Source organism: Medicago truncatula, chromosome 4 (genome assembly GCF_003473485.1).
Source record: "Medicago truncatula cultivar Jemalong A17 chromosome 4, MtrunA17r5.0-ANR, whole genome shotgun sequence".
Lineage (NCBI taxonomy): Eukaryota > Viridiplantae > Streptophyta > Magnoliopsida > Fabales > Fabaceae > Medicago > Medicago truncatula.
Genome location: NC_053045.1, coordinates 22126599 through 22154099, shown reverse-complemented (window position 1 = coordinate 22154099; position 27501 = coordinate 22126599). Strand labels below are relative to the sequence as shown.

General features: G+C 33.0%; 2 protein-coding genes across 4 annotated transcripts; one reads left to right on the top strand and one right to left on the bottom strand.

Moving 5' to 3' along the window:
* Nucleotides 1–3052: 3052 nt before the first annotated feature.
* Nucleotides 3053–10593, bottom strand: LOC25492087 (protein STRUBBELIG-RECEPTOR FAMILY 3). 3 transcript variants are annotated; one of them, XM_013600140.3, is made up of 17 exons: nucleotides 10438–10593; nucleotides 10039–10249; nucleotides 9043–9172; nucleotides 8642–8713; nucleotides 8473–8538; nucleotides 8323–8394; nucleotides 8150–8221; nucleotides 7979–8050; nucleotides 7828–7893; nucleotides 7579–7644; nucleotides 6002–6414; nucleotides 5289–5881; nucleotides 4897–5168; nucleotides 4173–4311; nucleotides 3868–4004; nucleotides 3629–3785; nucleotides 3053–3432 (listed from the first exon to the last, which is right to left on the bottom strand). In XM_013600140.3, the coding sequence occupies exons 2-17, from the start codon at nucleotides 10142–10144 to the stop codon at nucleotides 3334–3336; spliced, it is 2532 nt and encodes an 843-aa protein (XP_013455594.1). In that variant the 5' UTR covers nucleotides 10145–10249; nucleotides 10438–10593; the 3' UTR covers nucleotides 3053–3333. The 3 variants fall into 3 exon arrangements, with proteins under 3 accessions (XP_013455594.1, XP_024637889.1, XP_024637888.1); XM_024782121.2 differs by lacking the exons at nucleotides 9043–9172; nucleotides 10039–10249; nucleotides 10438–10593 and having other exon boundaries at nucleotides 8323–8383; XM_024782120.2 differs by lacking the exons at nucleotides 9043–9172; nucleotides 10039–10249; nucleotides 10438–10593 and having other exon boundaries at nucleotides 8469–8538; nucleotides 8642–8696.
* Nucleotides 10594–24568: 13975 nt separating this feature from the next.
* LOC120579929 (uncharacterized) lies at nucleotides 24569–25519 on the top strand. Its single transcript, XM_039832695.1, has one exon. It carries the CDS (start codon nucleotides 24569–24571, stop codon nucleotides 25517–25519), a length of 951 nt encoding a protein of 316 aa, XP_039688629.1.
* The last annotated feature ends 1982 nt before the right edge of the window (nucleotides 25520–27501 follow it).

The window sequence follows — 27501 nt, the reverse complement described above, 5'->3', positions numbered from 1 at the left end:
TCATGCAGTCATTCTCTCTTATAAACTAACCACCGCTTCAAGTTTTCATGTGGAGTACTTTTTAGTTTTTACCCTTTTTTTAATTATTATTATTATATTATTTTTAATAATATTAAATATTTGAAAAATAAACTCATATTAATATTGAGAATTTGGAAAACAAATTAGTTCATCTGGTATAGTAAATTTAGGAGTAGCATTTACATTTATGAGTCATGAACCATAAATGTAATCAAAGTTAGAGTCTTTGTACATCCCTTTGTAAATTTTTCTAAGCCAGAAAAATTTACTGTAATTTATGAGTCTTCTTACATTTACATTTTCTCAGTGACCGAATTGATCAAAATTTGTGAGGCTAAATTTGATATTCTTTTCTTGATTTATTTAGAGTAAAATCATTTAATTAGTGGTTCTTAAGAAATATTCTAGGAAACTTTTTTTTTTCTTCTAGAAAATGGACAATTGAAACTAGACCTTCCTCTTAACATGAGTTTGCCCCATTATGACATATTTACAATTGTTGAGACCCTCTACCACACCCAACTTCAAATATTCTTACCTCAACTAACCATCTACTTATGGTGGACATTTCGGGGTATAATGATGTACATCAAGTGCTCAAGTTTGAGTTTTTAGGGAGCTCAAAAGTTTAACAAGCGATGACGATGTCCCTTTCATTAGGGTTTGATAATCTTTAACATGTAAAAATTATGGGCTCCGCAATGGCTATTTCGTTAAGTGAATCCCGATGTGATTCATAGATCACCGTATGTTAGTCACCATTATAGGATTGTTTATGATCCGATCACATGATAAATGTAATGTGTTGTGAAACATGGTGTACCTTGTTCGACTAGACCATGGATTCTCAGTAGATTAGGCATTGTTTAGTGTAGAACAAATTACAACAACCGCCGTGTATTTTTCCACTATATAGGGTCGATAACATTGATCAATTTACATCATAAGGTTTTATCACAATACGTATTTTGATTCAACTCATTAATATCTAGATTTTTCTTAACTTAATAGTTTATCGTGTAGTTTTTTAGGTCTTCTTTTGCCTCTAATGATCTGATTATAACAAAAATATTATAGGGAAATAAATTACAAACTCAAAACCTAAATAAATTTAAGAGTAAATTACACTCCCCTCCTCTCTTATTCAAAACATATTAGAATACTTTTCACCCCCCTCCCCTAAGAGAAGCTTGAATTACATTCCCCTCCCCTCTTATAATAAAATCTACACTTTACTCCCTCAATATTTTTTTATTTCTAATAATCTAGCAAAAATAATAATAATCTAACACACTTCGAAAAAAATTGTATTATGGGTCTATTTTAATATAATAAAAAATTGAATATATATTTTTCGCTATTTTTTATTCACAATTTCATGAACATAGTTTTAAACCCTATTATAAAATATGAAAGAACCCAAAATAAAATTAAAATATGTAAAAAAATGACTAAAGACATTAAATTAGGGTTATTTAAAAGTTAATTTTATACTCAAAATTATAAAATCAATAGCAAAATATTTAAATTTAATTATCATTGCCATTTAAATTATAAAGAAATGAATTATCTTTTTAAATGGTGGTTCAAAATTAAAATATATCATAAACATATTTATTTATGTTAAATAGATTAAAGTGTAGAGCATTTTTAATCATTAAGGGAGGGGGTTGTAATTCAAGCATCTTATAAGGGAGGGGAGTATAAATTTTACATTGCAAGTGAGGGGAGTGTATATTTTAACATAAGAGAGGAGGGGAGTGTAATTCAAGCATCTTTCAGTAGAGGGGAGTGTAATTTACTCTAAATTTAAATTATCATAAATAAAAGGGTTAAATAAGTTTTTGGTCCCTATAAATATACCAACTTTTCGTTTTAATCCCTCTAAAATTTTCCTTCAACTTTTAGTCCCTATAAATTTTTTAACTACTTTTAGTCCCTATTTTTAAGTTATATTTTGTATTTTTTAATGAAATTGTGTAGAATATTGTAAAACAAAATCACAAAAAAAGTTAGAATTTTTAACAAAACACAAATTTAATATGAATTTTTAACCATAAAAAATGTAAAAACTCATTAAATTCATGTTTTGTTAAAAAATTTCTTATTTTTTTAGGGAGAGATTCTTATAATATTAAGAATTTTTCTGAAATTTTTTATTTAAAAATATGAATTATACATATGAGTTTACTTTAAAAGAGGGACCAAAAGTAGTGATTGAATGTTTTATAGGGAGTAAAAGTTGAAGGAAAATTTTAGAGAGATTAAAACGAAAATTTGGTATATTTATAAGAACCAAAAATATATTTAACCCTAAATAAAATAGTTTGAAATAGTTTTGTTTCTTGAATGTGACATGTAAATTGTACAAAAAAGAAAATGGACATTTTCGGTGCAAACACTTGTGTCCTTACTGTAAAAAGAAGCATTGAAAATGACATCCAATTTCTTCTACCTTTGAATGAGATATGTTAAATACACTCTATCTCCTTTTTACCTTATATCTTTTTTTTTTTTTTTTTTTTGTCAAATAGCATAGTCGCTAGAGCTCACACAGTTAAATTATGGAGAAGTGGAGTGTCTGAGATTTGAACCCCAGTCCTTGGATATAATATACAATATCCTTACCAACTGAGTTAAACTCACGGGGATACCTTATATCTTCATTAATCAGCTACTCTTGCCAAATTATTCGATTATTTTCTAGGCAGCTGGATATACCTTTCGAAGTTAAAGTAAATGTCAAATTTCAATTTAGCATGTAACGTCACGTAGTAGACATTCTTTTTCTGGAGGTTTAAATTTGGTTTGATGGTGACATCCATAGGTGAGTGCTCATTGGTTCAAATTTAGGTGTATAATAATATTATAAGAGTTGAAGCTGGTGACGGTTAAGAAATGTCTATAAAAAATATTCTTAGGATAATTAATTAAAATAATTGGTTTAAATTCATTTAGACAACCAAGTTATATTTTCTAAATGGACCACACCTAATTTTTAAGCTTAAAAGCAACTCTACTTTGTAGCAAGTAACAAAAAGGCAATAGATAACTTTTGGTAGTTCACAAGTATTGAATTACAATGCTTGAGTTGAATTTGTACAAATGACTAACAAACTTTTGTTATCAAGGATTAATATAATAAACCATAAGGATGCACGCAAATTGGAATTACATTTTCATGATTAAGAATTTAGAAACAATTATCAAACAAATGGGTTAGTTAGACACCTATGCAAAACTATCATGTAATCCTAAGAAACTATGCTAAATCTTTGCACCTCAATTCATGAACAAGTATCACCACCATTCTCATTTTTCATTTGAATCATTTTTCTGAGACTCCCTCTTCATCATATTTAGTAAGTATAAGACGACTTCTGACATTGCTGGCCTAAATTCGGGCTCCGTCTGCATTAAAGGCAATAAAGTAATTGAAGGAGTTAAAGGGCTGGCCGGGATTCAAATGCCGGTGAAAGAGAAAAATACTAACAGAACAACTGATATACTAACATTTGCCCATCCAAAAAACAAATTTAATTCCATTGGATATAGATGAACAAGCTAATAATAACTGAGATTTATGTTGAAACTGATAAAAACTCACCTGAAGGCATCGAGAAATAATGTCGGCGAAATTTGACAATGACTTTGCAGGGTAAACTCCATTTAAAGAAGGATCAACCATCTTTGATAATGCATCAATATCGTGAAGTTTGGGGATTGCCCATCTAGCAAGAAATTGCTCCCCTCGTGGACGTGTCCTGTCCGAGATGTTCCAAACAATGAATTAACTGCATAAATAGCCAAAACAGATGCTGAACTATTTTGCTTATGCATTCTTACCTGTCATGGGACTGACGGCCGGTCAAAAGTTCTAACATAACCACTCCAACGCTGTATACATCACTTTGGTAAGTGTAAATTCCTGACTCAAATTCTGGAGCTCCATAGCCATAAGCTGATTGCAGGTTCCCAGAGAGCTGACAAAACATGGAATATTATCATTTATCAGACTGTTATAATACAAATTACATTTCGACATTGTTACTTTGCAGTTAAATCCTGCTAAAATATTAGGAGGTACGCCAAACCTATAAATTTTTTATCATTTCCCTAATAATGTCGAAACAACTACAGTTTCAAAATACCTGAGTTACAGATCCCGAAGCTATCAATGGAGCTAAACCACAATCAGATACACGCACAGATAGATCATCATCAAGGAGAACATTGGCAGACTTCAAATTTCTGTGCACCACAGGTGGCTGACATTGCTCGTGCAAATATCTTGTAAAGGACAAAAAGTATTAGATTCAGAATCTCAAACTGTTATCTTTAAATAAAACAAAGCAAAGAAAAATCTTCCCATCACTCAATCTCCAATTTTACTTTTTTCATACGAAACTTTCATCTGTCTGGAGTATCATATAGCTCTCTAAAGAGATCAAGCAAAAGATTTCTTATTGTTAGAGATTAAAATGATTCTTTGGATAGCACCGACAGCTTAAATTTATTGATTGAACTGGTTTTTTGAAATTGAGTTTAGCAGTCTATAATGTATTTTATAATAAGAGTAGTACACTATGTAACTTGATTATAACATCCACGTCAAGAAGTGTTATGGGTTAAGTATGATGTTTGACCAATTTAAGTTTGAGAACGTTCCAGAAAGGTTAGAATACAACTACCTTATTAATGAGCAAGTTATTAGATTAAAAAATAACTTTCAGCAATAAATGAATTCAATGAAGAAGAGTAAAATATTTATGCAGGACAAACTAGAATTCAAAAACGAAACCTTGAACCCGATATAAACTATAAATTAAAAGCTTGAACAATTTATTTGTTGACAGTATTGATTACTTGACTTACTCCAAGGCTCTAGCCGCACCAAGTGCCATCCGAATGCGAGCATTCCACGATAGTGATGCTTTGAATTCATCATCTGAGTGAAGTGCATCATATAGTGACCCGTTACTGCAGTACTCATATATCAGAAGCCTTTGACCATGCTCTGAACAGTATCCAATAAGCTCAACAATGTTTGTATGTCTTATTCTGTCGAGACTATTTACCAATTCAAGAAACTCATCATCCTTCTGGTGAACAGAGGCTCTTTTGTCAAGTTTCTTTACAGCAAGCAGCTAACAATTCAGAAGACAAAAAGAGTAACCATCAAAATAAGAATCCAATCAAGGCATAAAAATAAGCTAGTGAAAGAGAATTGGACATTAATCAATTGCACAGATAAGCAAAAATCTTACCTTCCCATCAGGAAGCTCGGCCCTGTACACAGTGCCCAACATGCCTCCTCCTATAAGATTTTCTTGAGAAAAGCTATTTGTGTATTGTTGAAGGGATGCAATGGTAAAACATTTTGCAAAAGTAGGAGGACTTGAACTTCTTAAGGATGGATCGACAGTAGTCCCTCTGTGGGAAGTGGTCGGCTCAACAATCACTCTCTTAGTAGGAAGTGAATGAGAAGTGGTTGGTTCAACAATCCCCTTCTTAGTAGGAATTGAAGGAGGAGGGGGTGGCGGAGGAGGCGGCGGAGGCGGAGGAGGCACAGAATACACTTCAGGTGTGCTGATATCAATCTCATGATCTACTGGCTTTGCTATTGTCGCCATTCTTTGCACATCTTTCTCTTGCTTATCATGTGCATTTGGAATTGGAACAGCCCACACTCTCCTAGGCTCTTCTTGGCGATTGTCATTTGGCCTCAAGACATCCCTTGGTATTGCTGTCATTCTTTGCACGTCCTTCTCTTGCTTATCCTGTGCATTTGGTACAGCCCACACTTTCCTAGGCTCTTCTTGGCGAACATCATTTGGCCTCGAGACATCTCTTGCCGGTACTGTTAAAATAAATCAAAATCATTTAACATATTTAAGTGGTAAATTAGTGGAACCTACCATTGAATAATTAATTGAAAGATAAATAACTAAATGAAGAACTAAAAGCTATATGTATTTGCCTTTTTCTGTTTGACTAGGTGGTAGGACTATAGCCCCTAGACTGCTAGGAGTTTGTTGTCTTTCACCTCCATATGCCCCAATTTGATGTCGCCTGGACCTTCTGTCAACCCGTTCCCTTCTACCACATCTTGGAATAAATAGAACAAGTGCTAGTACAAAAATAATGAATGCCAAAACACTGCCAATAACTATCAAAACCACCCTTTTCGTATGTTTGTTTGATTTCCCAGATTTTGACCCAATCGCTACAGTTGGTCCATCAGCCTGTTTGGTAGGTACACGGCCAGAACCAGAAGATGGTACTGGAAAAAACGGTGCTGCTGGTGGTGCTCCTGGCGGTGCTGTTACTGGAGAGCGAGAAGGAGGAGCACGAGTTGCCGTGGAATTATCATTAAATGGATTTCCAGCTTGTCTGCATGATAAACATTATCTTAGTTACAGAAGCTACAACATTACAAGCGAACAAATATATCTTCTTCAAATTAAAATTTCTGATGTAACCAAAATCAATAAATAACAAAAATGTAGTAGTACCACGTAATCTATGAGGACGACAAATAAAAAGACCTATAACTCAACTTTGTGTCCTGCTATTGCAAATATAACAATAATATTTGGACCGCTTCCTAAAATATAGCACTATTATCCTTCTTCAATCTAAATTAAATGATGGAAGGTAAGATTTTTGCTAAAGTTCCGCTACACAATAGCGGTATAGCGCCGCTGTAGCCACTATTTAACAACACTCAATTTAACTACAAATTCCACACCTTCTGTGGATTTGACGGAGCCTGAACCACAAGTTTCAAATAACAATAAAGAAAATGAGACATCAATTTGGGTGCAAAAGAAGTGTACCTTGCCTAATGCACCGTGACTATTACAAATTAGAATTTGTATGTAATCTTGACTCTTGAGACTTATTTTAAACAACACATTGTTTCTTGTTACCCAACTCTTAAACTGGAGGCATCTATTTGTTTTTTTATTACTCTTAAAATTTGGACTTAACCCTACAAAACCAGCAAGTAAGGCGAGGATCTCTCCTATTTATAAACTCATTTTCAGGCCATATCCCATCCAGTGTAGGACTTGTAACACACCCCTCGCACCCAAGACTGACATCTAGAATGTGACCCTATAGCAGGTGATCCAATGGATCTTGGATAGACACTAATACCATCTTAGAATTTAGGTTGGGCCTAGCTCAACCCTGCAAATTTGTCTAGTAAAGGCGAGGATGCCTTCCATTTATAAACTCATTTTCAGGTCATATCTCATCCAATGTGGGTCCCTTAACAATTACAAATGCACTGCTTCATAACTTCTTCAGAAGGCGCAATATGAAAGTATCATATATACTCTGTTGGCCTTGTTCATTTCTTTTTGTCTTAATTGCAAAACCAGACAACTTTAAAATTAACAGGATCAAATGAATTTTCAAGAAAAACATATTCCAGACTCATAACCACCAAGTTCCATACATGTCCGTTGTCAAATCTTCTAAATCAAGAAATTTTCCTATTTAAGCAAAAAGAAGCATAATATGTAATATATTTATTGTTTAAGGCTTCACCTGAAGTTAGGTATGCTTAGCAACTTTGGAGGTATTGGACCAGCAAATTGGTTGTTCTCGACATTCCTGCTCAAACAGGGACGACTAAACTTTAAGAGAGAATCAAGTCGGACTAAAAGTCTAAAATTGAAAAGATGACATTAAGTCCTATATGCATCCTATTCCTGAAAGTTCTAGAATCTATAATGAAAACAGTTTAACAATATATCAGTCATAATTTATATGATGGTTAAGGGTTAAGAATAGTACAAATCTTTCAGAGGAAGGTCTTGTAAAACATCAAGTGTCCCAGATAGTTGATTATCCTGCAAGCGTCTGACAGAAAGGAAGTAGTGAGTTTCGTCGATAATTGACAGAGAAAATATGTCATGCTTTGATTGTACTAAGACAAAATACTAACAGTGTGGTCAAAGATGACAAATTCTCCACCGAAGGAGGTAGTTCCCCGCTCAGATTATTACTAGATAAATCTCTGCAAAATAGTAATCACTCCATAAATAAAATATGTTTAATATGTTTATTTTAAGGAAAATAAAATATCTTTAATGTATTGTTGAAAATGAGGCCATACAGATTGATCAATTGCGTAAGAGACTGGAACGCATCTGGTATTTCTCCAGTTAAATGATTGTTGTTAAGAGACCTGAAAGGATATGATTCGTTATAATGTAGATAAACTTGCATGAAATTTAACATCATCTACCATACAAATATAATATAATATAGAACATGCAACAAACTCACATGTCACTGAGTCCAGTTAAAGCGGATAAAGAGGTTGGAATACTTCCAGTCAACAGGTTGGCTGAAAGAAAACTGCAAGTAAAATCCATCACGTCTTTTAACAGAATTTAATGGAAAGAATTGATATTACAGAAATGAGTTATTACATACAAGTTTCTCATGGTAGCTGGTAAATTGGATGGAATACTTCCTCCGATGTTGTTGTTGCTCAAATCGCTACCTCCAAAATACACAGCAAGCAATGAAGATAATGCAGAAGAAACTTATATATACATTACTGAGGTTGAAATAAATGCATAAATCAAGGAGAATTATTTACATTACTGAGATTGAAACAAATGTTGCCAGATTATCACCCAGTTCTCCTCCCAGATTTGCACCATTCAGAACACTGTCACAAATAACATGATAAGAAAACTTATGATATTTATTCCGAGATACAACAACAAAAGCCTTTATCCCCTAAATGGGGGTAAGCTACATGAATCAAACTAGCTTGTCAATCGTGGAAAATAGCAATTTGTTCAAATTCTGCTATGTTATAATGCTCTATCGTCACTATTTCACAAAACAATAACGATTTGTTCGAATTCTGTTACGCTAAATGAAACGACAATGATGTCCAATTATAAATCATGTCCATGAACAAATAAATTTAAGAGATATAAATCAGTAAGTCAGTATGAAAAGTCAGGCAAAAGGGATGAAAACGTAACATACATTTTTTGTATGAACGAACCATTACACTGAATGCCTTGCCACCCTTCTCCGCAGGGATCTCCACCACTAGAAACCCACCCAGGTAGAAGAGGAGATCCCAGTGAAGTATGTAAGCTATTAAGTGCAGCAACTGATACAAACAAACAAAAATATTAGAACTCTTATATACTGAAGATATTATTATGACATAATCAATCAATAATATGTTGAAAGCATTAATACATAAATTTTATCTTCTGGCTCTCAATCAGCTACACAATTCAGTAACTCTTGACACACCAATCAAGACAAAGACTTAGTATTAAGGGCCCGTCTGGATTTAGCTTATATGGGCTTACATACTGGCATAAGCTGTGAGACTGTTTGGGAGACTTTAAATAAGCCTTTTTTAGCTTATTTTCATAAGTCCTCCAAGATAGCTTATGAAAACAGCTTATAGCATATACAAAAACAGTTTGATTTTCTTTTACCATCTTCTATAAAAATAGCTTATGTAATCTTACACGTAAGTGCTTATTATGATAAGTGTTTGTGCTAATAAGTTGCAAATACTCCCTCCGTTACCAATTATAAGCAAATTTAACTTTTTAGGTTCATTCAGTTAATGATGTATGTGGTTCATATATGGACCACATACATCATTAATCAAATAAACCTGTCAAATTTGCTTATAATTAGCAACTGAGGGAGTAAGTTGTTTATTCAAACATGCCTTAAATGTACAGTTTACAGTTATGAAGTACTGACACAACTAATAATTTGAGATACTTAAGGTAATTAAATTAAATGTAACCACATTTGTCGGTGTCCGACACGCTTTCAATCCAAAAAGTCAATGCTACATACATTCATAGTTGAATTGACTTCAAACAATCCTATTTCATTGCCAGTACATATATCATAGGATAAAAGAAGATATAATCTTCAACAATCAACAAAACACACATTATAATATTAATAAAATACCAATAAACAAAGTCAGAAAGAATCTTTTACCATCAGTAGGATCAGTAAGAGAACTTGAAATCTGAATTATACAAAGCAACAAAAATCCAAATAAAACATCTCCATAGATCTTCAAACTAGATCTCTTCCAATCCATTGAACTCTCTTTAACCAACCAAATCACAAAACACTCATTCCAACCTCAATAACTACTTGAGTTCAGAGCAGAACAATGATGCAAAATGCCCCTGATTTTTTGTTTCTAAAAATAAAAAAGTAAACAATAGTTAGAATTTTTTGAGCTAAGCTCATATGAAAATGAAAAAGAAAAACAAACTTGGAGTTTAAGATTGAAACAGAAACGTAAAGAAGCACACATGTTGCATTGCATCCAAAACAAGAAGAGTTTATAAGTATAATAACAACAAGAGGAAGTAAAAAAGCACTAACCTTTGTAAAAGAAGAAGAACAAGAGAATAAGGTAAAAGGAACAAAGTTGCAAATTTGTTATGTTAAGGTACAATAATAAACAAAGGTTGTCTCTCAAATTCTCTTTTCTCTCTCAGCAGCACCGTCTCTCTCTCTCTCTCTAAGTCAAGAGTCAAGACAAAAACATTAGGATAATAGTAGCAGCCACGCTGTAAAGTATATTTTTCCTGTGCTAATTAATGTTGAGATTATCTCTACAATGCATATTTCACATTTTTAAGTTGCGTAACAAAGAGAGTTTATCTCCTGTGACCATAGCTCAGTTGGTAGGACAATGCATTATTACATGTAGGGGTTGGGGTTTGAACTCCGGACATCCTATTTATTCACCTTATAAGTTGAATTCTAGCCAATAAGTTATCTGACAAAAAAAAAAAGAGTTTATAATATTTTGCATAAAATTAAAAGTGTGTTTAATTCAAGATATGAAATTATCTTTCTTGTAATAATGTTCCTAAGAAAACTATTTTTAGGAATAGCGTTTTTAATCATGTCATTGGTTAAAATTTAGATTTATTTGGAATATTTATAAAATTTGTTTAGAAATAAAATGTGAGTGGTATTGAAAAGTTATAGTAAGTTAAATTGTATTTCCATGTGAATGTTAGATTTTCATCATATTAGTATGAGAATAACAAGTGTGGAAATCATGTGTGACCTCACATTTTAAAAAACATAATAAAATTAAAGGCACCCTATAAATTTAAGTTAAATTTGTAATTTGTTATGAGCTTATTTTTAAGTTGGAAACTAATCATTTTAAAAGTATGTTTGAAGACTATTTTCTTTTTGTCAATTTAAGAATTTATGTCATATGAACATATTTAGATAAATAACATGACGATATTTAAATAGAGTAACATTATAATTGATCATGATATTTTTTTTTTTGGTTGTCGGAATTTGAACTCTGAACTTTGCATATATTATGTATTGTCTCTACCAATTGTGTTAAGCTCACAAAGACAAACTTCACTTTGATATTTAATGACAATTTAGAATTTAGAAATTTTGAATATATACGATATCATATTTCTACTTAAGGTATAGAATAATATATTTCAATATATAAAAAAATTGATATAGATTAATAAGTTTAACTTATTTTAAAAGTTGGAAAATTTAAAATGAATTCTTAGGAAAAAAATCTAATACAATAATAGTAATAAAAAATATTAGTTATATTTATTTGTGTAGGCTAAAAGGTTTTTATGGTCTATAGTTTGACACTTTTAGCGTAATTGATTTATAAAAAAGTCAGATCTAATTTGGGTCTGAAGTAACTTAAATCGTAGGTCCTTGTTGAATGATCTAGCATGTTCTCAACACTATTGGTTGAAAGCGGCTTCAAAGGATAAACAAGAAAATGTTTTTTTAGGGTTAAGACAGTCTTAATCTTCTTTTTTTGAGTGAGTTGAAGATCGTCTTAGAGTGTGCTTTGTACAGTTTTGGATAGAATTGATTCTGATTGAATTGATTTTGATAGAATTGATTTTGATAAAATTGATTTTGAGAGAATTGATTTATGTTTGGATACAATAATGTAGAATTGATTAAATATAATGAATGTTGTTTGGATAGTTTTGATCAAAATTGCTTTTGAATGTATAATTACTAAAATGGACATAGCTAAATACAAATAAATGGACATAGTTGAATGTATATGTAGATTAATACGAAATATTGATATATTACTTAATTTAAATACATAATTTTTTTATATCATAATTTAAAAAATAACAAATAGGATCATTAAACCAAAAAAAATTTGACAAAATATTTGTTCTATGTATTTTATATTTTTTGATAAAATATATTTAAGTTAAATAATAATAGAGATGGTTGCCAAAAATTTGAACGGAAAATTGTAAAGAAAAATCTAAAACTTGGTAACTCATGACCATAAATATTTTCCGAGGCTAATTTAGTTCATTAATTTTTTTGATTAAATTTGGTTCATCAAATTAAATACAAACCAAAAAGAAGAATTGATGAAGGACGATAAAGGAAAATAATGGGTTGTAATAATTAAAATATAAAATTTAATGGAGAATTGATTCTAGTCAACTCAAAAGCTAGGAATTGTAGCTTCAACCAAAATTGCTTTTGGAGAAGAGAATTGCATCTGTAAAGCTGAACCAAACATGTGACAAATTGTTTTTTTTCAATTATGAGGCTGTAGAAGTGATTATGGACTATGGAAAAGCTGAAACAAACAAGCACTTAGACCCTAAAAAGCATTTTCTTGTATCCATGTCTAATTATTTATGTAATGACACATCCAATCTCTTTAATCAATGTAAGTATTTTTTAGTATACTTACCTAAATATAAATGACTTATGACGTAAATTCCAGTACTATAAGTAATAAGTGTGAACCATTAAATAAATAAATCTAAAATGTAAATTTTTGTTTATAATAGTGATCGGATGATGTATGTGTCCGTTGTTTTGTTCAAACGGGACCTTAATGTGATATTAACAAAACTCTTTCTAAAACAAAAAATTACTATATTCTTTCTCTAAAAAAAAACAAAATCATGTACTTTCACGGGTTCAAATTACACTCTCATCCAAATTAAAAATCTTCGTATCATTGTCTTGTTGGATACTTTTAACTATCAACGGGCAACAACAAAAAAAAAAATTCAATGGACTAGTAAAGGATAACTATAACTATAATTTCCACGTCAAAATTATGTGGAATAATTAATGTCCACACTGAGAATTATTAAAAAATAAATAGAAGAGTGATGAAGACTTTTCCACCATGCCTACTTTACTTCAAAAGTGACCGTTATTATGAAGAAGCAGCCGAGAAAGAAAGAAAGAAAATGTGCTCTTTCAATATTATGTTGGACTTGAAGGTCTTTGTCTTTGAACAGAATCTATGTGATGGACACACACACTAATCCCTATTAATTAAGTCTACTTCTTATCAATTAATTAATGTGCTCTTCTATAACTCACGGTCACTTTGTACAATAGGAGTTTTTATTTTATTTTTTAAAAAATCAAATGATTATATAGACACTAAAATAACATAGGCAGTGAAAGATAATTACACGAAAGTCCTAATCAAAAAGACATATTATGTCTATAAATTATAAGGTACAAAGAATTTTATTTTTTTTGGGATTCGAACCCCAATTATAAAATTCTAAATAACATTATAATCCAAGTTATTTGATGGAGAACTTAATTTAAGAGAGATAAACACAAGTTTTTTTTTTTGAAAGAATAAACACAAGTTAACTATTAGTGGATTCACTTTTTAAAATATTTTTAAAAAAGTATGTTTTTAAAATATTTTTAAAAAAGCATACCCTGCCACTATCCCACTTGTGTATATCTTTCTCATAAATTGAGCTTTTTAATTCAAAGAAATGAGGATCTTAACCCCTCAAAAAGGGCATTTGCAGTGATCAATTAAACCTCTTGATCACGGTTCCAAGATGAACCCATTCTTATTTATTAGATCTTATTAATAAAGTTGTTCATTCAATTTATGCTTTAATTGTGCCCAATTTAAATTAGTCCATGCCTGTTCATTAATGTTTTTTCCAATGAGAACTTTGAATTGTGATCTAGAAGAATGATTCGTAGATTAAAAGTAGGCACTGATAGTTTCTTACTCCAACATATAGTTGTACTTGTTGTAAGAAGTTTCTTACTCCTTTATTACTTGTTACCAGGGGCGGATCTCTTTAGAGACCCCCAGGTGCCACTGCACCCCCCAACGTTTATATAAATATCATATTATGCATGATATGTACAGTATGTGTTGTTGTTCCAGTGGTTACTGTAACGCCCACTTTCGTTTAATCGTTATTTAATCGAGTTTAGGCAATTATATTATAATTATATAATATATGCGTGATTTTGTTATGTTTTGGTGATTCACGATGAATTTAGTGATTTGATTGATGACGTGATAAGTTATGAGTTTTGGAGGATTTGATTATGATATGAGATTTATTTTATTGTTAAATAGAATAAAGATTTGAAAATAATATAAAATATTTAGTTGAGGGCTGTTTTGATATTTTAGATAGTTTTGGGGGAGAAAGTGAGATAAGATAAGTTATTAGAAAGAGGTATAAATAGGGAAGACCTAATATCTTTAGAAAACCATTGTACGTGAAAACTTTTGGAAAAAGGGAGAAAAGCTTAGAGAGGAGCAAGAGACCAAGAGTGCTGCGATTTTCTTCAAACAAGGTAAGGGTGAGACTAATGATTCAATAGCATTGATCGTTGTAATTCTGATGATTAATTGACAAAGTTAGGATTGATTTAGAAAAGTTTTGGAATTAGGTCAAAACCCTAAAAATTGATGATCAAACGGTAAAACTTGTTTAGATTGATGTAGAAACCGTCCTTTAACCTTAGAACATGTTTAGGATGGATTATGGAATCAAAATTAGGCTTTGAACCATGTTGTGTGATGGATTTTTGAGAAAAACCCTAGTCTGCCCGTGCTTCTGTTCATCGCTCGCCACAGCGAGTGATGATCCTCGCCTCGCGAGTGATGAACTTCATCGCTCGCCACGCGAGCCCCTTCCCTTCGCCTCGCGAGTTGTTTGTTGCAACTCGCCATGGCGAGCAACCCTTCCTCGCCTCGCGAGCTTAGGCAGAGTGCATGTCATATTTTGTGTTTTGACAATTTTAGTTGGACCTTGGCTGCCATAGAATGCCTGAACATACCTAGTATTGATTAGGAATGAATGTAGGATCAGAGGGAACCTAGAACAACATTAGTTTGGGAGATGAGTGGTACTCGCCATGGCGAGTAAGTACTCTCGCCTCGCGAGTACAACCAGGATGAACTTGTTTATGTGTTTATGCGATCTGTGTCGCACTTGTTGATCAAGAGTGAACCCCTAACTGGTAATGAGACCTAGTGATGTCGTTTAATGCAGACTGTAGAGTTGTTTAAGTTATATTAATATTAATTGAATATGAACTATTGTATTGTATATTCATGCAAGATAAGAAGATGTGATAATGATACAAATTATGTGCTTTGATATAATGATATCATCTTGTTATGTGACCTGTTTATGCTTCTTCCGTTATTTAACTAAGTGCATAATTATATGATGAAGTTTAGCTCCAAATTATTGGATGCATGTTGATAAGTTGATTACGATGTTTTGTTCATATGTGTCCATGCATAGCATATCATTGAGCTTAGTCCTCACCACGAATATTAGGAGCTTTGTCCTCCGCACGTTTTATAGGAGCTTTGTCCTCCGCACGATTAAAGTATATTAATACTTATGATGACGATTGGTACCACATGCATATAAGGAGTCTAGGAGCATTGTCACATTGTCATGATTAAGATGCCTTGTTGATAATGAATGAATATGTGATTACGTGATAAGTGTTTATTGATTATGTTACGTTGTTCATAATGAATTGGATATATGATTACGTGATAACTGTTTAGCATTTATGCAAAGTTAATAATGGAATGATTATGATGTTAATTTATGATTCGCAATTACATTGATTAATGTTATTTTATTATGAAATCTCACCCCTTCTGCTTGAAAATGTTGCCCTTCGTATGGGTAACTTGCAGGTGATCGTGCTTAGTGTGCAGTTGCCGTCGTGAGTGGCCTTGCCTTCACTGTGTCGTCTAGGTCGCTCTGATACGTAACGGGATGGGGTTTTATGCTATAACATGCTTCATTCTCTTACGTGAACTGCCATGAATATTTATTGTTTTGATTAACTCTTTTGAGATACTTGTTGGGCCTGCGTGCCAAAACGTTTCATGAATTATGGTTAAGATTTTCCGCTGCAAATGTTTAAGATATTGGTTAAATTATTATTTAACTGTTGGATTACATTATATGTGATATCCCGTTGTTTGATGTTTACTCTGATAAATGTTATGTTTTTAAAGAAATTTTAAATATTGGGAAAACGGGGTGTTACAGTTACGAGGTCTGTGAATCAGTTAATGGTCTTGTGTTTGATCCCTTGGCACCCTCTTTTTATATTTTTTCACCGAATTCTTCATATTTTATACTAAAAATAGCTCCAAGCAAGAATTGAATCGGCATCCTCTAAGTGAAAATCAAACATTTTCACCACCACACCAGTTTACAATATTGTATATTTTTTGAAACATTTTAATATATATTCCACAAATATTTGACACCTCCGAAAAATGATATCAAGATCCGCCACTGCTTGTTACGATTTGGTGCACTTGCCAATTTCTTCCATCACCAACCTCCTCAGCATCAACCGCCTAAATGTCTCACTGTTATGGTTGTTACCACAATCGTTGAGGCATTGTCTAATCTCCATTTGTGAAAACCTCCATGGAAGCACTTTGTTTGGACTACTCCATCATTGCTGGGTTTGAGATCTAATGTCCTCGTGGATGCTTTTTTAGTTTCTTTGTTATGTTAATTTTCTTGTTTTTTGTATTTTGCTTACAGTTTGCACCACGAATGTTTGATGTATTGCTTGAGAAAACTCGTTTCATAAGTACTATACCTTAAGCAAGGGGTTTATGGCGGCTATCACCAAGTTTAATATCCTCTCAACCTCGCGGAGTTCTTGTCAGTATGTGGTAGAATTGGTCATCTAAAAGACCACTTATAGTCGATTTGAGCAAACACTTGCAAATATCTTTTTTCGAAGTTAGATGAAATTAAAGATTGTGGATCTTGAATTATTCCCGACATTTGGCTATTTGTGGAAGATTTTAGTATGGTTGCTACGATCTGTATTTTGGTTTTTAATGCTCTATTGTCTTTTGCTAGTGAGTATTTAACTATCTTTATCATTTGTACTGATCTCAAAATATGAATAAGAAATGTTTCAATGCATAATTTCTTTGATTGTATCATTGCTATTCTAGCATTTGAATGGATGAAGTTTATTTTATTGTCAAAAAAAAAATTATTTTGAAATTTGGATATTTGCATTGTGTTTATTAAAAAAAAAAAAAAAAAAGGACTTTTGCATTAAAGTTACGCGGAACATATATATATATAAAATGACCAAGCACTCATGTTCTTTTCCTATCACTCTCTCAGCGTCTTCTCCCTCGCAACTGTAGCATTCCAAAGATGGAGACCATGACCTTTGCAACCATTCGGAAGTTTCTATGGCTGGCTCGTGGTGATGTTTTCGTCGACTGCGGCGACGACGGTCCACCATAGACCATATGCATTGCTGCTTCTTGACTGAGTTAGTACTTTTCTCAATTACTCCAAATCAAGTTTTTTTTTTTACCGAATCAAATAAAATAAATAAGATTTTGTCGGAAAATTCACTTACCGAATCAATGTTGCTAGATTTCGTTCAATTTATTTATTGTAAACAAATTAAAGATTTTGTTCTAAAATTACAATTCCAATAAAAAATATAAGAGATTTTGTCAGAAAATTCATTCAACAGAAACTTGGCACCTAAGATAGGAGTGAGTATATTTAGCCTCAATCAGGGTTACTTTACTACCTTTTCATTGTTTCCAATTTACACACAAAAAAAAAAAACTCATTCGTTTCGGTAGCAGCAGCATTAGCCAAGAGATATTGTTGAACAATATCGTTTCAAGAAGCTCGAAGAAAACAAAGTTTACTCCTTCCAAGTCGAAGAATAGGAGAAAATCCATTTCCAACCAAGGGGAACAGGAGCGTGTCCTGCAAGAGAGAGAGATCCGTTGTGCAGACCGTTAAGGCTAAAGGTAACACTGAATTTTATGGAACAATTTTTTATTTCACTAATTGGATACTTATTATTCTTACTCGATTCACATTCTTACTTTGATTTTCTTGTCCTATGATATGTTATGATGTTCCTAACCTAATCTTTAAGGAAAAAGAACTTTTATATGCATGTTTAAGTTTCTTCATTGTTCTTTCTTACTTTATGTATTCAAAATGTAGAGAATTGAAAATTAATGGTGTTGAATGGGGTATGTTGGACTAGTATACTGTTGTTTATAATATGGATATCATATTGATTGCAAAAGTGAATGCAGAGGAAAAAATTTAGGGACCAACTTTGTTAAGACATAATTTTATTCCATGTTAGTTTTCGGAAGTATTGTATGCATGTTTAGTTTCTATCTTTTCCCTTTTAGTCATAAAAACATAAAGTCAATGTTGTCATTGTTATCGTGCTTTTTCGTTATCTAGTAAATGGCAGCTTTAATTTTCACTGCATTGGGTGACTATGTTATCACATAAGCTTACTTTTCTAACTACTTTGATCTGATTTCGTTAGGGAAATCGATAATGTTGATCAACCTTTAAAATCTAACGATGAAAAGTCATGTGCCAGAAACAAGGAAGGTCCGTGATCTCGAACAATTTTAAATTTTGTTTTGTTTATGGCTTTTTACTGTTCAATGAGATTGGTAAATTTTTCCATGTGAATTGCATCTTTTACTCAATTTTTTTGTTCAATCAAATGTCAGATTAGAGAGGCCTCAAGTGAACAACGATACTGAGAAAATAAGGGGACATCAGAGGACCTTACATCTTTCACTGAAGCCAGATATAGAAAAGCTTTGTAAAATTCTTCTTCTCCCAGTAAGCAACTTGTTTTTACTTTATTAGATTTTGCTTGCTGTTTGATTGGTATTTTTCGTTGATAATATTACACTATATTTACCAGATTGTCTTTGTATCGATGAAATATGACTTGTAAGAGATTGTATATAATCACTTCTTTCTGGATCTTTTTCATACACGGTTAAGTGCTCAACTCATAGAGGCAGGCTCTGATATCAATTGAAGTATATAAAATAGTCACAAGGAAGGGGGGGTTTGAATTGTGATCCTTTAAAAATTAACCTGTAACTTAAAATTAATTCTCAAGTGGTTTACTTGAAAAAATTAAGTTAGTGAAATTGCTTCAGAACATTCTGACGTTCTTGTGCAGATTATGCAGAAACTGTTTTAATCAAGTAACTGTGTTTGTGTGTGTTTGTGTTTGCAGTAAGTAAAGAGTATAGGGAAGAGAGAATAAACACAAAGAGATTTATAGTGGTTCCCCAATGTGGGTTAGTCCACTCCTCTAAATCTTGTGAGAGTTTCCACTATGATGCTTGAGATAACCTCTCAAATCCTGTACCTTACAATCTGTGTTCACCTGAACACTTACACCTCTGTATTCTCTAAGCCTCAGCAGGCTTGCACCATGTTGCTAAGTTAACCACTTATACTTTTACAATCTTTACTCAGACTAACACTTTAGTACCCCTAAAGCTAGATGATACTTTCTTTTCTTCTTGCTAAGTTACCTACTTAAACTTTTGTACCTTTAGCTCAAACTAACACTTTAGTACCCCTAAAGCTAGATGAGACTTTACAAGATGTTTGGAGATTGAATGATTGAAATCAGACAAGAGAAGAAAGGAAGGAAGTGTTATCTTTAAAGAGATAACAGAAAGAATTGATTTACACTACAAGAAGATATAAATAATCTTCAGTGATGATCAACTCAGAGGAGGGGGAAGAAGAAGTTATCTTTAAGAGAGATAACAAGAAGAGAATTGACTTACACTACAAAGAAGGTAAAAAGAGCCTTCAGTGATGATCAATTCAATTGCAAGAGCTTCAAACAATTTCAAGTTGTTTTCTTGTATGCTTTGCAATGGTGCAAGTTTTGCTAAGGCCATGATCTCTATTTATAGAGTCTTTGAGCTCATATAGCCGTTGTAGGGTGTCCAATGGTGTTTTGCCACGTGTCCCGGGCCCCACAAGCTTTTACTTGAAAATCTGGGTGAACATTCTGACCATCAGAATGTTGTTGTGTTCCTAGGATGAACATCAGAATGTTGATGTGTTCTTCATCAGAATGTTGATATTCATGATGTTCTTCATCTGGGTTCATCAATGATGAATGTCTGATGAGTTTCTGGGTTTGTTCAAGGCGTGACATGAGATTTGTTAGGCTTTATCCAGCAAAAAGTAACTTCTCCATATGCATCAAAAATTGCTGGATAAAGTAGGATAAAGTTGATTCAAATCTTCCTTGGATATTGTGCAGGAGAGAGAGGATAGTGGGTCTGCAACTTCAGGCCCATGCTTCTAGGAGATTTGCTTGATTTTGTTCAGAGTACAAGTTATCTCTGATGCAAGATCTCCTTTTGCTACCTTTTTCATCTTTCCACCAACTACACTGTTCATAGCTGGAAGCATGTGCAGGAGTGAACATTCTGACCATCAGAATGTTCTATTTGTTCTTACTTTAGGTTGATTTGTAAGACTTAACTTTTGATGTAATCAACTCTAATAGTAAAACACAACTGAAGTGCAGTAAAGTAACATCTAGGATAATATTCTCATTGGAATATTCCTAGTACTTTAATGTTCATAGTCTTAGGTGAACATTAAAGATCCTTTAGACATTTCTCTTGTAAATGCCTTAAGTTTTTGATTGATCCACGCAAAGGTACTTTCTTGGACATTTATTTATGTCACGTTGTAGTTTGCATGTTTCTTCATGTTCTTGATGATTCTGGGTTTGCTTATGAACAACCTTCTAAACTATCATCATAACGTTCTGATCAACTCTCTGATCAACATTCTGAACTAACTTTCTGAACTTCATAATTAGTTCATGAATTTAATGTCCTTTGATTTCTTGTATCTTGGTATGATTTAAACTTTGTTTGTGTCTTGGTTAATCACTCAAGAACGCACAAATAACAAGAACTATCAAAGTCCATTAATCCTTTAATCACCATAGATGCCTTTAATGATTTCTTGATCCAAAGTCAAAATCATTATAAGATATGTTCACGTCACATATGTTCTTGCATGTTCTTGGTGTGGACATTGATTTATGGGTTTTCTCTAATGAACCTTTTGAGCAACCTTCTGAACAACCTTCTAAACTCCATTTGGGTTCATACATATGAACTTCAGAATGTTTCTTCTAGGCTCCTTCCTTTTTTATGAAGGTTGTTTATTTATTTCCTTCAAAAACTACTTGAAGCATATAAATGAGAAATCATTTGTTTTGACAAACAAGATGATTCTTTCTTTGAAGTCCAAAATAATATTTCTTTGCATCTAGTTCATCATTGCATGCAACCGATGACTTTAAATATTCTTGTTTATCCATGAAGTAATCCTTTATTATTTCTGGATATGTTCCGGGTTAATGTTCATGATTATTATGAAATCCATTCATATGAACATTCTGAACTCAGAACTTCTTATCTTCAGAAGCTTTGGAAGGGTGATACTTTGAGGAGGTTATGAGAATCTTCCTAGCTTGTATGCATATTTCCTTTTATCATATAACATAAAACTCAATGTGAGTTTTGTCACATAGCTTGTATGCATATTTCCTTTTATCATATAACATAAAAAGGAAGCTTGTTCAGGAAGCAAAAGCAACAAACGGAGTGTTGTAGGTCTCCACGGGCCGTGCCAAGCTCTCTGGTGGTTCGGCCTCTTTGAAACTTTGGAGGTACGGGCTGTGCCACCATAGGCACGGGCTGCGCCTGATATTTTTGCACAAGATCTTCATATTTTTGGTCTCAATCAACTCCAAATTTCCTTTCTTTTGCTCCAAGACTCAATCTTTCATATATTTGTTCCTGAAATTAAATAACTTGCAATTGAAGTAAAATAGTTCTAGAAAGTAAATAAAAACACATAAAATCTAAATAAAATAAACTAAAATAACCACTTTATAGATTCATTCTTAGAACAATGATCAATATAATTTTTAAAGTGGTGAAAGGAAAATATGTAAGAAACGGTGAAAGGAAAATATGTATAAATCATGGAGTTTTCTCCCCTCCCTTTGCGTGGAAACATGGTTTTTTTTTTATTTCTTTTTGTTTTTCATAAAAATGGAGTTTATTTCTTTCCTCTGTTTATATATGACTGTTGGTAATCCAAGGTCAATTGTATAAATCAATTGTTTTTATGGTCATGCTTTCTTGATTGTTTACATATCACTTAAGAGTTTTTTGTTAACAAATTTTGTTTTTCATCTTCTCTAACTTGATTTGAATGATTGCCACCCCTCAGGAATCTCACTAAATTATAAACTACATCATACTTAGTTAGATGGTGTAGAATGAAGACGCATATTTAAGGATTATGTTTTATAGTTATTGTTATTATTGTGTTATATACTTAAAAATATGATGAAAAACATGTAAGTATGCTCCTTTATTCTGCATCATTTGACTCTTTATTCTGCGAAATTCTATTTCTTCATTACCGTCTGTTGGTTTTGCATCCGTTGTGACATTTCGTCATGCCTGTTTCTTGTATTGGTTTCATGGTTACTAATAATAACCTTGACTTGAAGTAAATCTGATAGCAAGCTACAGCCCTAGCCAAGTGGCTCCCTCACCAGAGAATGGTTCCTGAATGAATCCCTCTCTTTCCCCTTATTCCTTATGTAACTAACATTCCCCCATACAAGTCATTTCCCTCCCAGACGTTAATGTTAAATAATTCCTTTCTTTTCTATGGAATTTCTACCCCTTTATCATTTTTGTTCATCCTCCTTATTGCAATATGGTTACCATTTCAAAAACCGATTTAATGCGGGGAACCCTTAGTTTAAAGAGTATATTAACTAAAAAATGCATATTATTTAGTTGACTGCCTTTAGTACATTTAAGTGATGACAGGCTTTTTCTTGGATTGTTTCAGTGTTTGACTGCTGCTTCTTTGCTAAAGCACAAACTTGACACTGAAGCTTCCCTCAATCTTGCAAAGAAGCACTTGAATTTTGACTGTAAGGAAGATGCGGTCGATGATATGAATGTAAAGTTGCGGGATCTGGAGGGAAAGTTTTTATCACTCACTGGAAACTCTAATCTTACTGTCTCTTTAAAGGTTTCTGAATCATCATATAGGGATAAAAAAAAACAATGGAGAAAGTTACTTGAGATGAAACTGGAAAGTAAAAATAATATTAAAAAAGATTGAGACCAAAGAGGCTTATTTGGCACGATGGCACAAATTAGAGTGGAAGCTTATATAAACACCCATACTGTAATGACAAACGAGAAGCTGAAGGATTTCAACAGTGAATATGATAAAAGACTTATAGACCCTCAGGAAATCTTCAAGCTGATCTGGAGATACGTGCCCCTGCACCGCATCTCCTGTCTTATAGACCCTCAAGGCAGCCTGCACCTAGTAATTCTCCTGCTATCTCTCAGGTTGCTACTCACAACATGATGCGCATGAATGCTGATAGGAGATAGACAATTGTTTTTGGGCCTTCAACACACCTGAAGTTTTTTGCACCTTGCATCTTTCTGCTACATTTTTCTCCAACATAGTCTTCTTTATCATTATGTATTTTCTTATTTCTTAACGATCAAATCATTTTTACCATTGTTGATTCCTAGAGGAAAATCATGATTTTGACACCATGGTTGGATTAGTTGATAAACTTATTGAATACAACATTGAAGGTGCTGATATATTTTGGGATGTTTAGTTTTCTATTTTATGTTATTAAATTGTAAGAGAGGATTATAGTAATTTCAATGTAATGGAAAAGTTGTAAGAGAGAAATGATATTTGTATAACCATTTTGTCACAATTTTCTCTCCCATATTTACATTATATTTTTATTTTTATTTCTTTTAATTGTGTCAATACCTACATTTCTTTTTGTTTAAAAAATTGTTACATAAATGGTTGTTCAAATAACCATTTTCACATGTTTTATTCTTTGTTTATTTCATGGTTGAGCATAGGTGGTTGGACTAAAACTATCATTTATGTGTGTTTCTGGAGTTGAAAATAGGAAGATAGAATTAAAACTGCAAAAAATATATAGTTTAAGGACGATTTTATTCAATTTAAAAAAGATATGATCATTTTCGTAAGTTGATCAAAATGATAGGACCAAAAGTATAATTAAACAGTTGAAAAATGTGGCATGGATCCTCTCACATTTGTACTTACAATACAATAGCCGTTACACTTTTCTATTTTGTCTCATTAAGATTTTTCAAACCCAAATATTTCGAATTCCAACACTCTCGTTACCTATGTCCCACTGCCACCCACCTTTCTAACTTCAACACATTTTTCCTTCCTTTCTTCTAATCCAAAATTTCCAAATGGGTTGTTGCTTCAGTAGAGCCACAACCAAAACCCAAAACCAACAAAACCTTAATTCCCTCAAAAACCATCAACCCCACCTAAGATCCTCACAAACCAAATCAAATCCAATCCATTATGAAGAAGAAGAATCTGTCAAAGAAGTTCTCTCTGAAACACCCATTTCCAAAGCTCCAATTTTGAAGCCAGAAACAAACACCCAAATTCCATTACTTCAAAACCCATCTCAGAAATTTGAAAACAATGGTCATCATCATCATCACCAAGTTCAAATTTTGATACCAGAATCAAATACCCAAATGGCAATAGTTCAAAACCCATCTCAGAAATTTCAAACTAATGCTCCTAAAGAAGAAGTAACCGAGGTAGTAGTTTCTCAGCTTTCAGAAGCAACTACCATAACCGAGAGCTTCTCAACTGCTACTACAGCAACTACTGCTACTGTTACTGATAAGAGAGAAGATGAAGCAACAAGCAAACAATGTAACAGAGATTTCACAACAACGACACACAAATGGAATCAATCTCCATCAAGGAAGCGTCCTCTCACCGGCGGTGGAAGTGAACGGAGGGTAAAATCCCCGGCTAGGAGGCCAGAACCGTCGCCGGAGAAGAAAATGAAGAGCAGTTCAAGGTTAGTTCGTGGAAGAGAATCAAGTCCTGTGGCGAATAGGAAACTTAATGTAGGTTCTGGTGGAGTTCGTCGTGAGTCCGGTGAAGGTTCTGGCCGGAGGTCAAGGTCACCGTCGTGTTCACGGACGGTTAGTGGGTCGGGTAAAGTAGGTGTTGGCGGTGGTCGGAAACAAGCTCCGGCGGTGGAGAATGGTGTGGAGAAGGAGAAGGAGAAGAAGAGTGAGAGTGAAGAGGTTGGAGATAAAAACGACATCGTTTCGCAGGGAGAGTCAATTGAGAATCCTCATGTTTCAATGGAGTGTTTTATTTTTCTGTAGAAAGAAGAAAGCACGTTTGTGAAGCTTTTTTGAATTTTGGAAGAAGTTTTTTTTCACGTGGGTTGCTTTCATTTTTCAAAATCTGTTTTCACTTTTGACTTTTTGTGTTTTCTATTTATTTAATTAAAGTGGAATCGATTTTGTGCTTCTTTTTTTTTTGTATTTTATGAATTAAAATCCAATCAATAGAACACTCAATTACTCTTTTATACCTTACAAAAAAAAAAAAACTTTTTTATTGAATGCAGGAAATAAAATCCAGTTAGACTCAGACACGAGTGTAGATATGGCAACAAAACCCGTGCCCATGAGTACCCGCCCAAACCAACTTCGATTTGATGGGTTTTTCCCAATTTGACTGGGGTATGGGTTTTGGTTCGTCCCAATTTCATAATACGGATACGAGACGGGTAATGGAGATATATGTACCTTCCCCAAACCCTTACCCAAACCCTACCCGAATGTAGAAATGTCATGTTTTTGTTTTTGTTGAGGGGGTTGATAATGATATGTCATGTTATTTGGTTTGATAATTATCATGATATAAAAAGTTTAATTTATGGTTAAAGGAGCAACCAAATTATTCGGTAAGAAAATGTTAAAATGAGCGCAAATTCTTGAGTAATGCATTACAATATTATCATTGAAGCTTAAAAAACTCTTTTTTCATTAAAATAAATTGATTCACTACGGGGACGGGGATGGGGCGGGAATACCCGAACCCATTAGGGACGGGGATGAGATTCAATTTCTCATCCCGTTGGATATGGGTAGGGTAACGAGTAAGTATATGGGAGTAGGGATAGGGATGGGGAAGGCAAAACCCGTCCGCACCCCGCCCCATTGCCATGCCTACACGAGTGAGATTGTATCTCTTCGACTTGCATTTTTATTAAATATTTTATGGCTTAAACGCACTTTTGACCCCTTAAGTTTTAAAGTGTAACGATTTTGATCCCCTATTTAAAAAAATGGCCAAAGACCCCTTCCATGTTTAGTTCTTTTTGCAAAACATCAATTTTGACTTAGTCATGTGTCACGCCAGCTTTGTATTTTTTACATTAATTTTTTTTCAAAAGCCACATAATCATTTAAGCATTAAATAAATGAAAGAAAAAGAGAAATTAAAATTGTTAGCAAGAACAACAACACGCCATCAACATCATCAACTTCTCATCCTTCTACCTCCTCTTACTCACATCAACCATCAACGTCTCAAGGATTGCAAAGACTATTTCGCTGCCTTTGCAATCCTTGTCTAAATTCACTTGTTTGAATATCAAAGCTCCACTTTCGTTTTATGAATTGATATTTGAGATGATGGACGAACAATTATCAAATCCTCCACTTTCGTTTCCACAGTTTGATAATGGTTAATCCATGTTAAAGCGGTGAATTTAGATTAGAGATTAGGGTTACATAAGATTAAGGTTTAAAGATTGGTTTGATTAGGATTATGTCATTTAGACTTATCCAACAATCCCAAGACAAAGAGAAGTCTACTCACTCATGTTCATCGTAGACATGGGGAAGAAGAGAGAAAGCATAAAATTAAATGACAAGAAAGTAAAGGAAAAAAAGAACTTTTATTAGAAAGACAATTGTCACTTATTGAATTCCAAGAAAAGATGAATATTTGTGATGGCTAGCTACTCTATTTATAGCATACATTCGACTTAAAATCTAAGCAATTACATTACTAGAATGTTCCACAAGAAACTACGGGCTAAAATAAAGTAGCTTAAAATCTAAGCAAAAGCAGCAAAAGTGACTCTGGAGGGTGGCACGGCCGTGCCAAGCTTCTGACTTTGGGGGAGACATATTTTGTCTCCAAATCTTCGTATTTTCGTACCGAATCATCTCCAAATCCCTTTCTTTTGCTCCAAGACTCAATCCATCAAATATTCGTTCCTGAAATATAACAATATGCAATTAAACTAAAATAGTTCAAAAAGGAAATAATATAAATATAAAATAAACTT